The 12800-nt window shown below is 32.9% G+C and overlaps 1 protein-coding gene across 1 annotated transcript; it reads left to right on the top strand.

Moving 5' to 3' along the window:
- Positions 1 to 1248: 1248 nt before the first annotated feature.
- On the top strand, positions 1249 to 9191 carry LOC136205640 (uncharacterized). Its single transcript, XM_065996318.1, has 6 exons — positions 1249 to 1849; positions 2855 to 2928; positions 3592 to 3741; positions 4751 to 5036; positions 8225 to 8458; positions 8561 to 9191. The coding sequence occupies exons 1-6, from the start codon at positions 1694 to 1696 to the stop codon at positions 8927 to 8929; spliced, it is 1269 nt and encodes a 422-aa protein (XP_065852390.1). The 5' UTR covers positions 1249 to 1693; the 3' UTR covers positions 8930 to 9191.
- The last annotated feature ends 3609 nt before the right edge of the window (positions 9192 to 12800 follow it).

Genomic DNA, 12800 nt, shown 5'->3' with positions numbered 1-12800 from the left:
TAACTCATAATTCCACCGCCCATTCGACAAAAGAAGATCAGCAACCTTACCGCTTGGAAGATTAGGCGAGAGAGGGCTTTCGATAAACGGATTCAATTCATCCAATAACCACGGGGCTCCCCAAATATCAGTTAAGAGGCCATTACCAATTTTACGACGAAGACCCTTCAAAAGGAGAGGACGACCAGCAAGAATACTTCTCCAAATATAGGACGGATTATGTCCTATAGATGCATGAAGAAAATCAGAATTCGGAAAATAACGAGCTTTCAGCAGCCTAGCAACCAAAGAAACCGGGTGGTGTAAAATACGCCAAGCCTGCTTTGCTAAAAGAGCTAAATTGAAGTCACGAATCCGCCTAAAACCAAGCCCTCCAAGACATTTTGAGCCATTGATAATTGATTCTGCTATGGATTCAACCATTATTTAATTTTTCCATCGAGTTTGGACGGCACACATCGTTAGAGCGATTCGGCGAATTGATGAAAATAAGAGTTTATTGATTAGGATACATATAGAGTAAAAAGTAAAAATAAATTTTCAGTAGGTTCTTCCAAACTGGATATCTCCTTTCCCATTTCACGATTTTCAGCATTAGAATCGCCAAATCGATCTTTTTCTCTAATACCAAAATCCATTTCTAGCAGATTCTTCGAAGCTCGATTTCCAGCTTGAAGAAACCTAGTGGCAATCGATTTTTGTAATTTCTTTGTACTCTTTACTTTCTCTCCCCTAGTCAAGAAAGTTATTTTTTTTATTTGTCCATACGGAAGTGAAAATGTCCATATCAACATGCTGAATTCCTTAAAGGCTCGTGTTGTTTAAACTCGAAAGAAAATAATCAATGGTCAAGGTTTAATGTGAAAAAATAATTGATCAGAGGTTTGATCGTTAAAATAGGTAAAGTTCAGAGCTGCTGTTTGCCAAACTAATTTAAAAAGGATAACTAAACAACCTTAGTTTGAAAAACAATTCAAAGTTATCACATTGTTATATTACAAATCTAGTTATTTATATTGTTTTTAAACATAAAATTGTTAATTTTATGTTGATCTCTTAAAAAAATTATTCTATAAATATTTAAATAAAAAGTAATGAATCTTGAATCTAGCATTTTAATTAAAATAATTTTTTATATTTCAATAAATATAAAAAATAATTTTTTATTACTAAAAAAATCCAATTTACAAAAAAAAAAAAATTTCTATTTTCCTTTTCTATTTCTTATTTTCTAAGAAAATTAAATACTAATCTACAAGACAGCGAAACAACAGCAAGCCGCCATTATTGGGTTCCTCCGCTCCTCCTTCACCTTACCGCCGTTTCTTCTCCGGGTATCAGATCTGAACTTTTTTCCCAATTCTTGATTTCCGGTTGGTTTTAATTCCCTTCCGAGTCCACTCATCTTCGTCGCCTGATCTTCTTTTTCTCATTTCTAATCAGAAAACCCTTTTTCGTTTCTCTTGAAATCGTTTATCGAGGAATTACTTTTTTCCTTTCCCAATTTCCCGTCTTCTTCATTCCCTGACAATGAGGTTAGGGTTTTCGATTTTGCTGACTTTTCTTTAACTTTGACTGCCGTCTTTGTTCTTCGTACGAAGCCTCCTCTTCCAATTCGAAGACGAGGAGGCCAATCAAAGCGCTTTGATTTGGGGGAAAAATATAATTTCGGAGGTGGTTAAGTTTTCTTGCAATGGCGGAATCGGTGCCTCTCTATTACAGCATTGTCGCGTTCATTTGTACTGTTGGAGCAATTTCCTTATCCGTTTTCCACATCTACAGACATTTGTTGAATTACACTGAACCTACTTACCAGAGATATATCGTTCGGATCGTCTTTATGGTGCCGGTTAGTGCTTCTTTGTTCTCAATTTCCTATCATTTCTGCCTTTATTTTGATTTTGATTCTGTTCTTTTGGTTTGAATTTTTTATTTTAGTTTGTGTAAATATAAGTTAGTAATGTGAGAGTTGATGTGCTAAGAAATGTGCTTGAGGATTTTTTGTTTTTGGTTGCTTGCTGTTTGAGCCCTTTATTTCATGAAGTATAATGTTCTCATTGCTTAGAAGTGCTTCAAAAACCTAAAGATAAGAATCTTGGCAATAAAATATTTATGTAACTTCATTTTTTTGAATAATTTAATGTATTTATTTTAATGATGTATGAAACAACTCTGCAAGCAAGCATACTTTTTTAAGTCAATAAAGGGAAATGTTTTGATCCATTATCTAGAACATTGCCTTGTTGAGAATACTTAATAAGCTTAAGATAGAAATGTGTATCCTGAAGCTTTGTATTCATGTAGTTTTGTTTTAGTGAAAGTCATCTTCAAGTCCCTAATCTTTTTTTGTTGATTGACCCCTTGATCTTAATTTGACACATGAGCCCTTAATCAATTATAATTGCACACATTAAGCCCCTGCTTGCCAAATTTAGTTAGCTATAAACATCTAATTCATTTTAAAGAGCTCTATAGCTACATTAAACATATAAGCAGTTTTGGTAATGTTAAAAATGCAAATTTTGAACGCTGTTAAAATGAATAACACTATGTTAACCAAGTTTTATATTCAAAGCTGACTTTCCTAGTCACCAAGGGCTTATTGTATGCAATTATAATTGATCACAGGTTCAAGTGTCAAATTGAAAGACTAGGGGCATAATCAACAAAGACAAAAAAGATCAAAGGCCTCAAAATGCTTTTTTCCCTTTATGCATTGCTCTTCTGTGTTTTTCTTTACCTGCTCTCAATGAGTCTTTAATTTCTTCTGGAGTGTAATTTGTGGATATTAATGTATTATCTACTAATGTTTTCCATTTTTTAACTTGTAATGTTTTCCATTTTTTGTTGACAGGTTTATGCTTTAATGTCATTTTTGGCTCTCATTTTGCCTGGCAGTTCAATTTATTTCAATTCCATTAGAGAAGTGTAAGTATTCCTTTATCAATCGTGTGATACGTGATAACTGCTGCAGAGACACTTTATTCTTCACCAATACTCTAGTTATTTTTTCCTCATAATATTCAATAGCAAATGAAAAATGGTGTATAATTTATAGTATAATAATTAATATCCTTTCATTGCCGTAACCTTCGTAAACAAAGCGTCAGGACAACATCCAAATGTTACTTTTTCAAATATTTTCAAATATTCTTACTTGGTAGTTGTCTTGTTTGATGGTGCTCCTAGCTCATTGATTATCTTATCCTGTTCATACAGTTAAGCTTTATCTGTTCTGAGTTGCTAAATGTTGCAACATATTTGGCAGCTTTGTTTTTCTTGATCGTTTTCAATAGACCAGATATCTCATATGATAGCTGGAGTAGTGTTATTGTTGTTTTCAAGCAGTGGACACAACCTAGCATAAGCATAAAAATCTAAACAAAATTATTGCATAATTTAGTCAATTCTTACTGCCTACTTTCTTTGCCGTGAATTTTGTGATTCATTTCCCCTGTTGATTTATCTTACATTTAAATGAACATATTAGTGGGTAACCATGTGCAATATAACCAGCTACGCGTGACCTATTTGTTAATTAATTTTTATGATTTACCATAAAATTCTATGCTAATACTCTTACTTTTCCAGTTATGAAGCTTGGGTCATTTACAATTTCCTATCTTTATGCCTTGCTTGGGTGGGTGGTCCTGGAGCAGTTGTGCTAAGTTTAACTGGTCGGATTCTGAAGCCATCTTTGTATATGATGACATGTTGCTTACCTCCAACGCCACTAGATGGGTGAGTTACTCATTTTTATATCATTTGTCTTGGCAGAAACCCATTGTATGTTTTGCTTAGCAATAAAAAATTAATTTATAATGCATAAAGATATTGCTAAAGAACAAAAATACGCCTTGTGGTTTGCGTATTTGCAAAAACATCCATGTGGTTTAAAAGTTTGCAAACACGGGTTTGAAATTTCCTTCATTTGCAAAGACATGCTTTTTCACTAAAACCATCCATATTTGCCTTCGTGGTGTCAAGGAACCAATTGAACAAAAATAAGCCTTGTGGTTTGCTTATTTGCAAAAACATCCGTGTGGTTTAAAAATTTGAAAACATGGGTTTGGGATTTCCTACATTTGCAAAGACATGCTTTTTCACTAAAACTGTCTGCCTTTGTAGTGTCAAAGAACCAATTGAACTAAAAGTTTAAGCTTATAGTTAAGGCCCAATTATATTAATATCTGACACCCCCGCATGCAAATGCCCACTGAGCTTGAAGCGTGCGCAACACAGGCCCATCTTACCATGTCCTGAAATTAAATCAACAAATTGATCGAACGCTTGATCACTTGGTCAAAGAGGCTTTGTTACCATGTCAAGGAACCAATTGAAGTAAAAGCTTAAGCTTATAAGGCCCAATTCATATTAATGTTTGACACGCAGTAAACATTTAGAACAAAACTTAAGCGATTTGTTTTTTGTCCCATTTGTTCCCCTCCTAACATGTAAAAAAATTTAAAGGAGAAAAAGGTGATAAAGTGACAAAATTTTCTTGTTTAATGCGAATTTAGTGAAAAAGTCTGTCTCTACAAATTGATGCAACCTCAGATTCAAATTTGTAAGCTTTTAAACTAAATGGACGTCTTTGCAGATGTGTGAAACCACAAAGTTGATTTTTGTACTTATTCTTACGTGTATATATGTATATATATATACCCCACTGCCATTTATGCTATTATATTCTTTTCTTTCTCTTCTAGCATGCCTACTGTCTTTGACTACAAGTTCGATAAAATTGCAGGCGTTTTATAAGGAGGTGTAAGCAGGGATGTTTGCAGTTTGTGTTTCTGAAGCCTGTCTTAGTTGTTGTTACACTCGTCCTTTATGCGAAAGGGAAATATAACGATGGAAATTTCAGTCCAAAGCAATCTTATCTCTATCTTACAATCATCTATACAATATCATACACGATGGCTCTGTATGCATTGGTGTTGTTTTATGTCGCATGCAGAGATCTGCTTCAGCCCTTCAATCCAGTTCCTAAATTTGTTATTATCAAATCTGTTGTTTTCTTAACTTATTGGCAGGTAAATTTCCATACCAGTGTATTTTTAATGTTTCAGTTCTCATTTCAGCTTCTTATTCTGTTCCAAGTTTGCTCCTATAGTTTATTCATTATGTGCTACTTCATGAAAAAGAACGAGCAATTATTTTAAATAGTATGCCTTCTTCTATAGCTAAGGTTACTGGCTATGATGCACGGGAACGCAACATCACATGCGTTTCCGGAAGATGTGGGAAACGGAAATGCCCGGAAACTGATATGAAACGTTTCCGGGCACGTTTCCCTAATTACCCAAAATATGAAATGCGTCTCTCAGTTTTTAAATGGTTTCCTTGCCAATTTCGACTAAAATTTTGGAAATTCAAAATTTCTATTTTGCAATTCCTATTAAGTCTAGGATTAGGAAAACTGAAACTCTCTATTTGAGTGATAATTCCTTCCTTGTATGCTTCAATTTAAAGAACTTACCTATATTCCTTTCTCCTATAATTCTTGCCTCTTGAATCTTGATTGAGCTTGGACTTTCTTCATCTTGTTCTTCACTATTTCCGATTTCATCTTCTACTTCTAGTTATTCTTAAATCTTGATCTTATTTAAACTCTAACTTCTCAATTAAATATTAGATTCTTAATTAATTTGCAAGACATGCATGATGCCTCATATCTCACATAATTGGGTGGGTGGAATAAAAAATAGGGTGGGTGGTCTGGTCTGCATATTGGTATTATTGAACAAAATTATATATTTTTTTTATATTATTATATTTTTAATATTTATAAATATGCCCTTATATTTTTTACACGTTTCAGTTTCCTATGTTTTTTTGAAATTGCGTTTCCCGTGTCCGTTTTTTCGTTTCCGTGCAACATAGGTTACTGGCATACCTGCATCATTACTCCATGACCATTTATCATTATTCTTACGTTCTTTGGAAGTTGCATTTTCTCCCCTTTTTGAATTTGATAGCATAAGCATAACATCTTCCAAATCCATCATTTTTTAGCTCTTTATGTTTGTCCCTCACTAAATGATGGTCAATGTGCTTCCTTTTTTTCTTTCTATTGAATTATTGGTGTTCCGGAGAGATTCTACTAACCTACACTTTTATGTTACTTTCGTTCAAAGTTCCTACATAGTAAAAGTTGCCTGGATCCTCCTTATTTTGTGGCTGTCTATCTGGTGGCTAACTTTTATATTGCTTGGTGGTGAAATTGGTCCTACGACCAGTGCAGGAGTTTAAGATCAGTTTGTGGGTTCCATTTTACTCATTGTTTTTTTCCTTTCATTCTTGGGTTACATATTATGTATTCTCCTTTTTGCTAGCCCCATGCTCTTTCCAAATCCGTAAATTTGTTAATTCTTCAGGTTCTTCCCTCTCAAAGTTTATCAAAATGCATTTTTTTGGGCACATTATTGTGGTTTCGCGCATTTGCAAAGGCATCCTTGTGGTTTAAAATTTTGCAAATGTAGGGCACAGTATTGTGGTTTCGCGCATTTGCAAAGTTTGCAAATGTAGGTCTGAATTTTCATCCATTTGCAAAGAATTTTTTTCTCTAAAACTGTACAAATTTGCCTAAATAGCAAACATTCGAAACAAAACTTTAGCGGTTTTTGCATCTCACTTATACCCCTCACATTTAACAACACTTTATAGAAGAAAAAAAGTAAAATGACTAAAATTCTTATCAGACACTAATAGTGAAGTCTGTTTTTGCAAACGGAGTAAACCTCAGATCTGTGTTTCCGAACTTTTAAACTACATGAACACTATGCAATTACGTAAAACTACAAGATCTATTTTTGTATTTTTCCTTTTTTTCTTCAGAAATATTTTTGCAACAGTTGAATCCTTTCTATCCTGAATTTGTATTGTTCTTCCAAAGTTCCCTATATTTGTGCTTGGTAATAACGTGTCCAACATCCAAATTAGAATTGCAATTATTGACTTTTGTTTTGTTCGCCCGCCATGTGTAAACAAACAATGAATCATTTCTTCGAATTTGAAGTGTAACAAAAACTCTGGATAGATTTACCATCTGTCATTTTTTGTATACAATAAACATGCATTCCTTTTTCATGCTTTCTGTTAAACATAAAAAGGGGTTTTCGTATAACACTGTTCAGAACTGATAATTTTGTCAGAAAAATTGCTTATTCATTTACTTCTTTGAATTAGTTTAGATGTAATAATACCTCGTGATGGAGTAAACAACGCTGCCTGGATATATCAACTTTGCATGTATTTGGAAAAGTTAACTTTGTTTTTCAAGTTCCGTCGGTTACTTTCAAGTGTTTTCTCACATTTTTTTACAGAACCTTTGCAGTCTCGTTGTTTTGCCTTCCTGTTTATCCAGCAGCATCTATGTAGGAATTCTTTATATGACTTTCTGGCTTTTATATGGCTTCGAATTTAGGGAAAAGTTGAAAAAACAAACATGTGGTTTTTGTGCTTTGACACTTTCAGTTCTGACTGCATTGTGGAATTTATTGTGATAAAACGGTACCTGCAGTTTTTTATGCTAGGAAAAGACGGAATTTTTGGTAATACTGTTAAAGTCAGACCACATTTTTGTCCAATCACTTTTCTATTCCGTTTCGCTGTTTCTGCAAATAACCCAGACCACTTCAAGTCGCCATTTTCACCGAATTTTTTGTCGATTGAGAGCAAACGATGTGTTAATCTTGGCTTTTATTTTGAAATCTCTCTTTTCGTGTAAATGAATTACATGAGAGAAGATTGATTGGACAAAAATCTCCTCCACGTCATCAACTTCGACATTGATAGCAAAAATTCCCTCCTACTAAGGATTCCTTTTCTTGCCAATATTGAAAGCCACAGGTACCATTTCATGAAAAATCCAGTCCTCGAAAGTGTCAAAACGTGATATCACAGTTTTTTGTTTCTGAACTTTTCCCTTGAATTTATCTATCCATAGGAATTGAGGAGAATATGGTAGTGGATAGGACAGAGTGGAGGGAGACAATTTGTGTCATTGCACGGTTTCATATGATGGTTCATGTTAGCCGACCCCGAATCATTTCGGGACTAAGGCTTTGTTGTTGTTGTTGTTATCTATCCATAGGAACTGTATGATATCCCTATCTTTCGTGTTTGATTTTATACGCTGATTGAAACATACACTGACATAGAAAAAGACTTTAGCATGTGGCCTTTCTGCTGTATAACTTCTAATTGTTTCATTTTCTAGGGAGTTCTGGTTTTTCTTGCTGCGAAATCTGGATTCATAAAGAACGCTGACGAAGCTGCTCAGTTTCAAAACTTTATCATATGTGTCGAGATGCTTATAGCAGCTGCTGGTCATTTCTTAGCATTTCCATACAAAGAGTATGCTGGTGCAAATATCGGCGGTACTTGTGATTTCACACGAAGCCTTGCACATGCCTTGATGTTGAACGACTTATACCACGATACTGTTCATCAGGTGCATCTTCCTGACTTAATTTTGTATTTGGCAGTAAAGAAATTGTTTCGTTGTTTGTTAGTATGATCACAAATGCCAACATTTTATATATCGATTTTGCAGTTTGCACCGACTTATCATGATTACGTGCTCTACAACCATAGCGATGGAGATGAGGGAACACGGAAGTATCGTTCACGCACCTTCGTACCAACTGGTCAGGAGATGGATGCTGTCAGGAGAAACAAGATGATGTTCGGAAACAAGTTAGATGAAGTTCAACTTTCCAGTCAGTCTACTTCGAGTGCAAGCACACCCAAACATATCAGTCCAGCACCTGATCCTGCTCCTGCTCCGGACGTAATGAAGTCTTCATTGCTTGTGGATGCTTCGGATTCTGTACATGTTCCATACGATATGTCACTTATCGATATGGACTTGTCCACTTACCCTGATAAAGTACCTGCTGTAAATGAATCTGGGATTAGGTGAGAATGAAATGATAAGAGAATCTGCAGTACATAGAGGAATATGAGTTCTTTTCCCGCCTACTTCGAAGGAGTATCTTATGCAATCAATCAATGCGTGCTGATTTAAAAACCTTTGCGCTCTCGTGTCTCTTTACACTGTAAGGCTTCCCCCTCCCTGGTTACACTGGGTTATTTGTCTCTATTGCCGTCTGATTTGTAGATATGAAATTTATTCTTGTGATACTTGAGACATGTTAGTTTCAGAATGAAAATTTGGTTGTTCATATGTTGTTCTTCTCTTTGATCATTTCTATGGCTGTCTTTTGTCTGTTAGAAAGAAGAAATTGGGTTAGATCCTTTTCGTTAAATGCATTATGGAGTTGTAATTGAGCCGAACCGAGTTTTGGCCTGCTTGCGAGTTCAACATCCTGTTCGTGAATTGAACTGCTAATGAGTTTGTTTATGAGCTTTGCTCGTGAGCAGCTCGTTAATTCTGTTTATGAACTTCACTCGTGAACAACTCATTAATTATGTTAATTTGAAATTTATCTAATACAAAACTACATAGTTTTGAAACTTACAAAATTAAAGTTTACACGGTTGTTTTACATTTCCCCCCTTTAATCGAACCAAGCTTGTTCAGCAGGTATGATTGAACCTGCTCGCAAGCTTTCGAGTTGAGTTTTATCAGGTTCAAACTTGATTCGTTTATAAATTGAGCTGAACATGGTTGGATTTTTATCGAGCTGAACGTCGAGCTGTTCATGAGCGGGTCAAAATCATTTACAACCCTAATGCACTAATTATCGTGTTATGCGATTTATATATTCTAGATTCTAGATGATTATATACAACAACAACAACAACAAAGCCTTAGTCCCAAAATGATTCGGGGTCGGCTAACATGAACCATCATATAAAACCATGAAATCAAGTCGTGTCAGCGACACAAATTCTCTCCCTCTACTCTTTCCTATCCACTACCATATTTTCCTCAATCCTCAATAAACTCATATCACTCTTGATCACCCTCCTCAGTTTACTTAGGTCTTCCCCTATCCCTCACCACTACATCCCTTTGCCACTCTTCAGTCCTCCTAACCGGCGCATCAAGCGTTCTTCGTCTTACATGGCCAAACCACCTTAGCTGGTTTTCCCTCATTTTATTCTCAATAGATGTAACCCCTACTTTTGTTCTAATTATTTCATTACTCACCCGATCCTTTCTCGTATGATCACACATCCATCTCAACATACGCATCTCCGCCACCGACATCTTATGATTATTCTAAATGATTATATATGATACAAAAATTATAATTGTGCCTCACGCCTCGTGTTGCATGGATTTTCTCTATAAATGGCATCTTCGTACGATGCTGATTTTTTTCTCTATAAATCGCATTGTATTACATGGATTTTCTCTATAAATGGCATCTTTGTACGAAGCTGATTTTCTCTATAAATGGCATCTTCATGTTAGAAATTGATAACCCCTGCTAGCTTTTTCTTACAGTTGTATAGTTTGGTCATTTTTGGTGTTCTTATTTTTCATTGATTCTTATGTCATTTGAAGCTGACAAATAGATTATGGTTGAATTTTGAGCCTAAAATATTGAAGTTTAGGGCATGTTTTATAAAGGTTCTTGAATTTATTTTTGAGATAAAGGATAAAATTCATCATAGTGTTTCAGGGAAAATAAAGATGCAACGTATAAAATAGTAAAAATTTAACTCTAATATTTTCAAACAAAATCAATTTTAACTTTAAAAATGTTATAAGATGTTTAGTGTGTTACTAATATAATTACAAAAATATCTATAAAAGTTCTAACAATTAAATTTGTCATGTAGATTTATTTATATTTTTTTTTGTTAAAATATCTAAAATGAAATTTTTTTGTTACTAAACGTATAAAATAGTAAAAATTTTACTCAAATATTTCCAAACAAAATCAATTTTAACTTTGAAAATGTTAGTTTGACTATTATTTAACCGTTACATCGGATCTTTCAAACATTAATTATATATAAGATATTTAGTGTGTTACTAATATAATTATAAAAATATCAATAAAAATTCTAACAATTAAATTTGCCATGTAGATTTATTTATATATTTTTTTTTTTGTCAAAATATCTAAAATGAAATTTTTTGTTACTAATATAGTACAAATAACCAAGTAAAAATATACGAAATTGTTTCGGTTTATCAACAAATTTGTTTGGAAAGAAAGTCCAATATTTGCTTCTATGTAAAAATTATAGTTTAAAGAGATAAGATATCAAAATAATCTTAAGGTTTTCGGGAAGAGTCAATTTAGTTTCTACGTATAAAATTATATGATTTCAGTCTCAATATTTATCAAATGACAATTAAAATCCTCACTGGAAGGCAGCAATTGACATCAAAAGACAAACTTTTATGAATTTGTAATACTAAAAAGATGAAAGTGATATTGGAACTAAAACGGCGCCTAGTTATATAAGGGTAACAACATATTCATTTGATGTGTTAATTTTTGTTAGTAAAAGTTTCAATAGGACCATTTGACAAACATTGAGACCACAATTGTATTATTTTATATAAAGATGCTAAATTGGCTTTTCCTCGAAACCCTGAGACTATTTTGGTATGTTATTTCCATTTCAACTTTATCCCTTCCATATAAATTCTAATTTTTAAAATCTTTTTCAAGTTAATACGGACGAAATTTAGTGATGAATTTTTTGTCTCGTCTTGTACAATTACGGCAAAATTGGTATTTTCCAATAACTTTAAAATAGGTTATTATATCATAACCCTGTTATTCCATATAAATGATATAAGAATAATAATAGTATCAACTGTAGAGGTGTCAAAATGGTTAAAAAGATTGACCCAACCTATTTAATAAATGGGCTGACCCAATACAACCCATTTAATAAATGGGTTGTAATAACCTATTTGTATAGAGGTCAAAATGACCCAACACATTTATTAAATGGGTTACATGGGTTGACCCATTTAACCCATTTAACTAAATCTAATTAAAAATTTGTTCATTTGAATTTCAATTAACATACACGTAAAAAACTATTAGTCCAAATAATGTAATGTTCTATAAAATCAAACAACAATGTAGTAATCATCCAAATCATCAGGAATTTTTGAAATTCCAGAATTTACGGAATTTTTGATATTCCAGATTCTGAAATTTCAGATTTTGGAATTTCAGAATTTTCAAAATTTTTGAATTTTTGAAATTCCAGAATTTTTGAAATTCTAGAATTCTTCAGATTCTGGAATTCTAGAATTTTTCAAAATTCTAAAATTTCTGAAATTTCAGAATATCTGGAATTTATGAATTTATGATCTATGAAAACATGAAACCATGTGTTTTTTTAAATTAACCCTTAATTTTATAAGTTTTCTTTTGAGAATATATAATTTAATATTTCATGGAATTAGAGAATATTATTTTTTGTTTTAGACGTTTTGTATGAGAAATAAAAAAAATATATTTATTAATTATTAAATAAATGAATGTTTTGACGAAATTATTTATTGGGTTGTCGTCACAGCCTCACATCCTCACATTTTATAAATAAATAAATAAATATATTATTTCAAAGGAAACTATATATAATGAATTGAAAAATCTACTAATATTAAAGAATAAGTATGAAAAGAATAATATGAAGAGAATATTTCTGATTTAGTGGATGAATAATTCAAATTTCATTCAATTATTCAAATTTACTAATATTAAAGAATAAGTATTTGTGGTTGTTTTAAGATGAATAAGAAACTAATGGGTTATTGGGTTGACCCTGCCAAAAACCTATTCAACCCTTTTATTATATAGGTTAAATGGCTCAACCTCTTTATGACCCAATCCATAAAAAGTCAA

Source organism: Euphorbia lathyris, chromosome 9 (genome assembly GCF_963576675.1).
Source record: "Euphorbia lathyris chromosome 9, ddEupLath1.1, whole genome shotgun sequence".
Taxonomy (NCBI): domain Eukaryota; kingdom Viridiplantae; phylum Streptophyta; class Magnoliopsida; order Malpighiales; family Euphorbiaceae; genus Euphorbia; species Euphorbia lathyris.
This window is presented reverse-complemented; position numbering and strand designations above follow the sequence as displayed.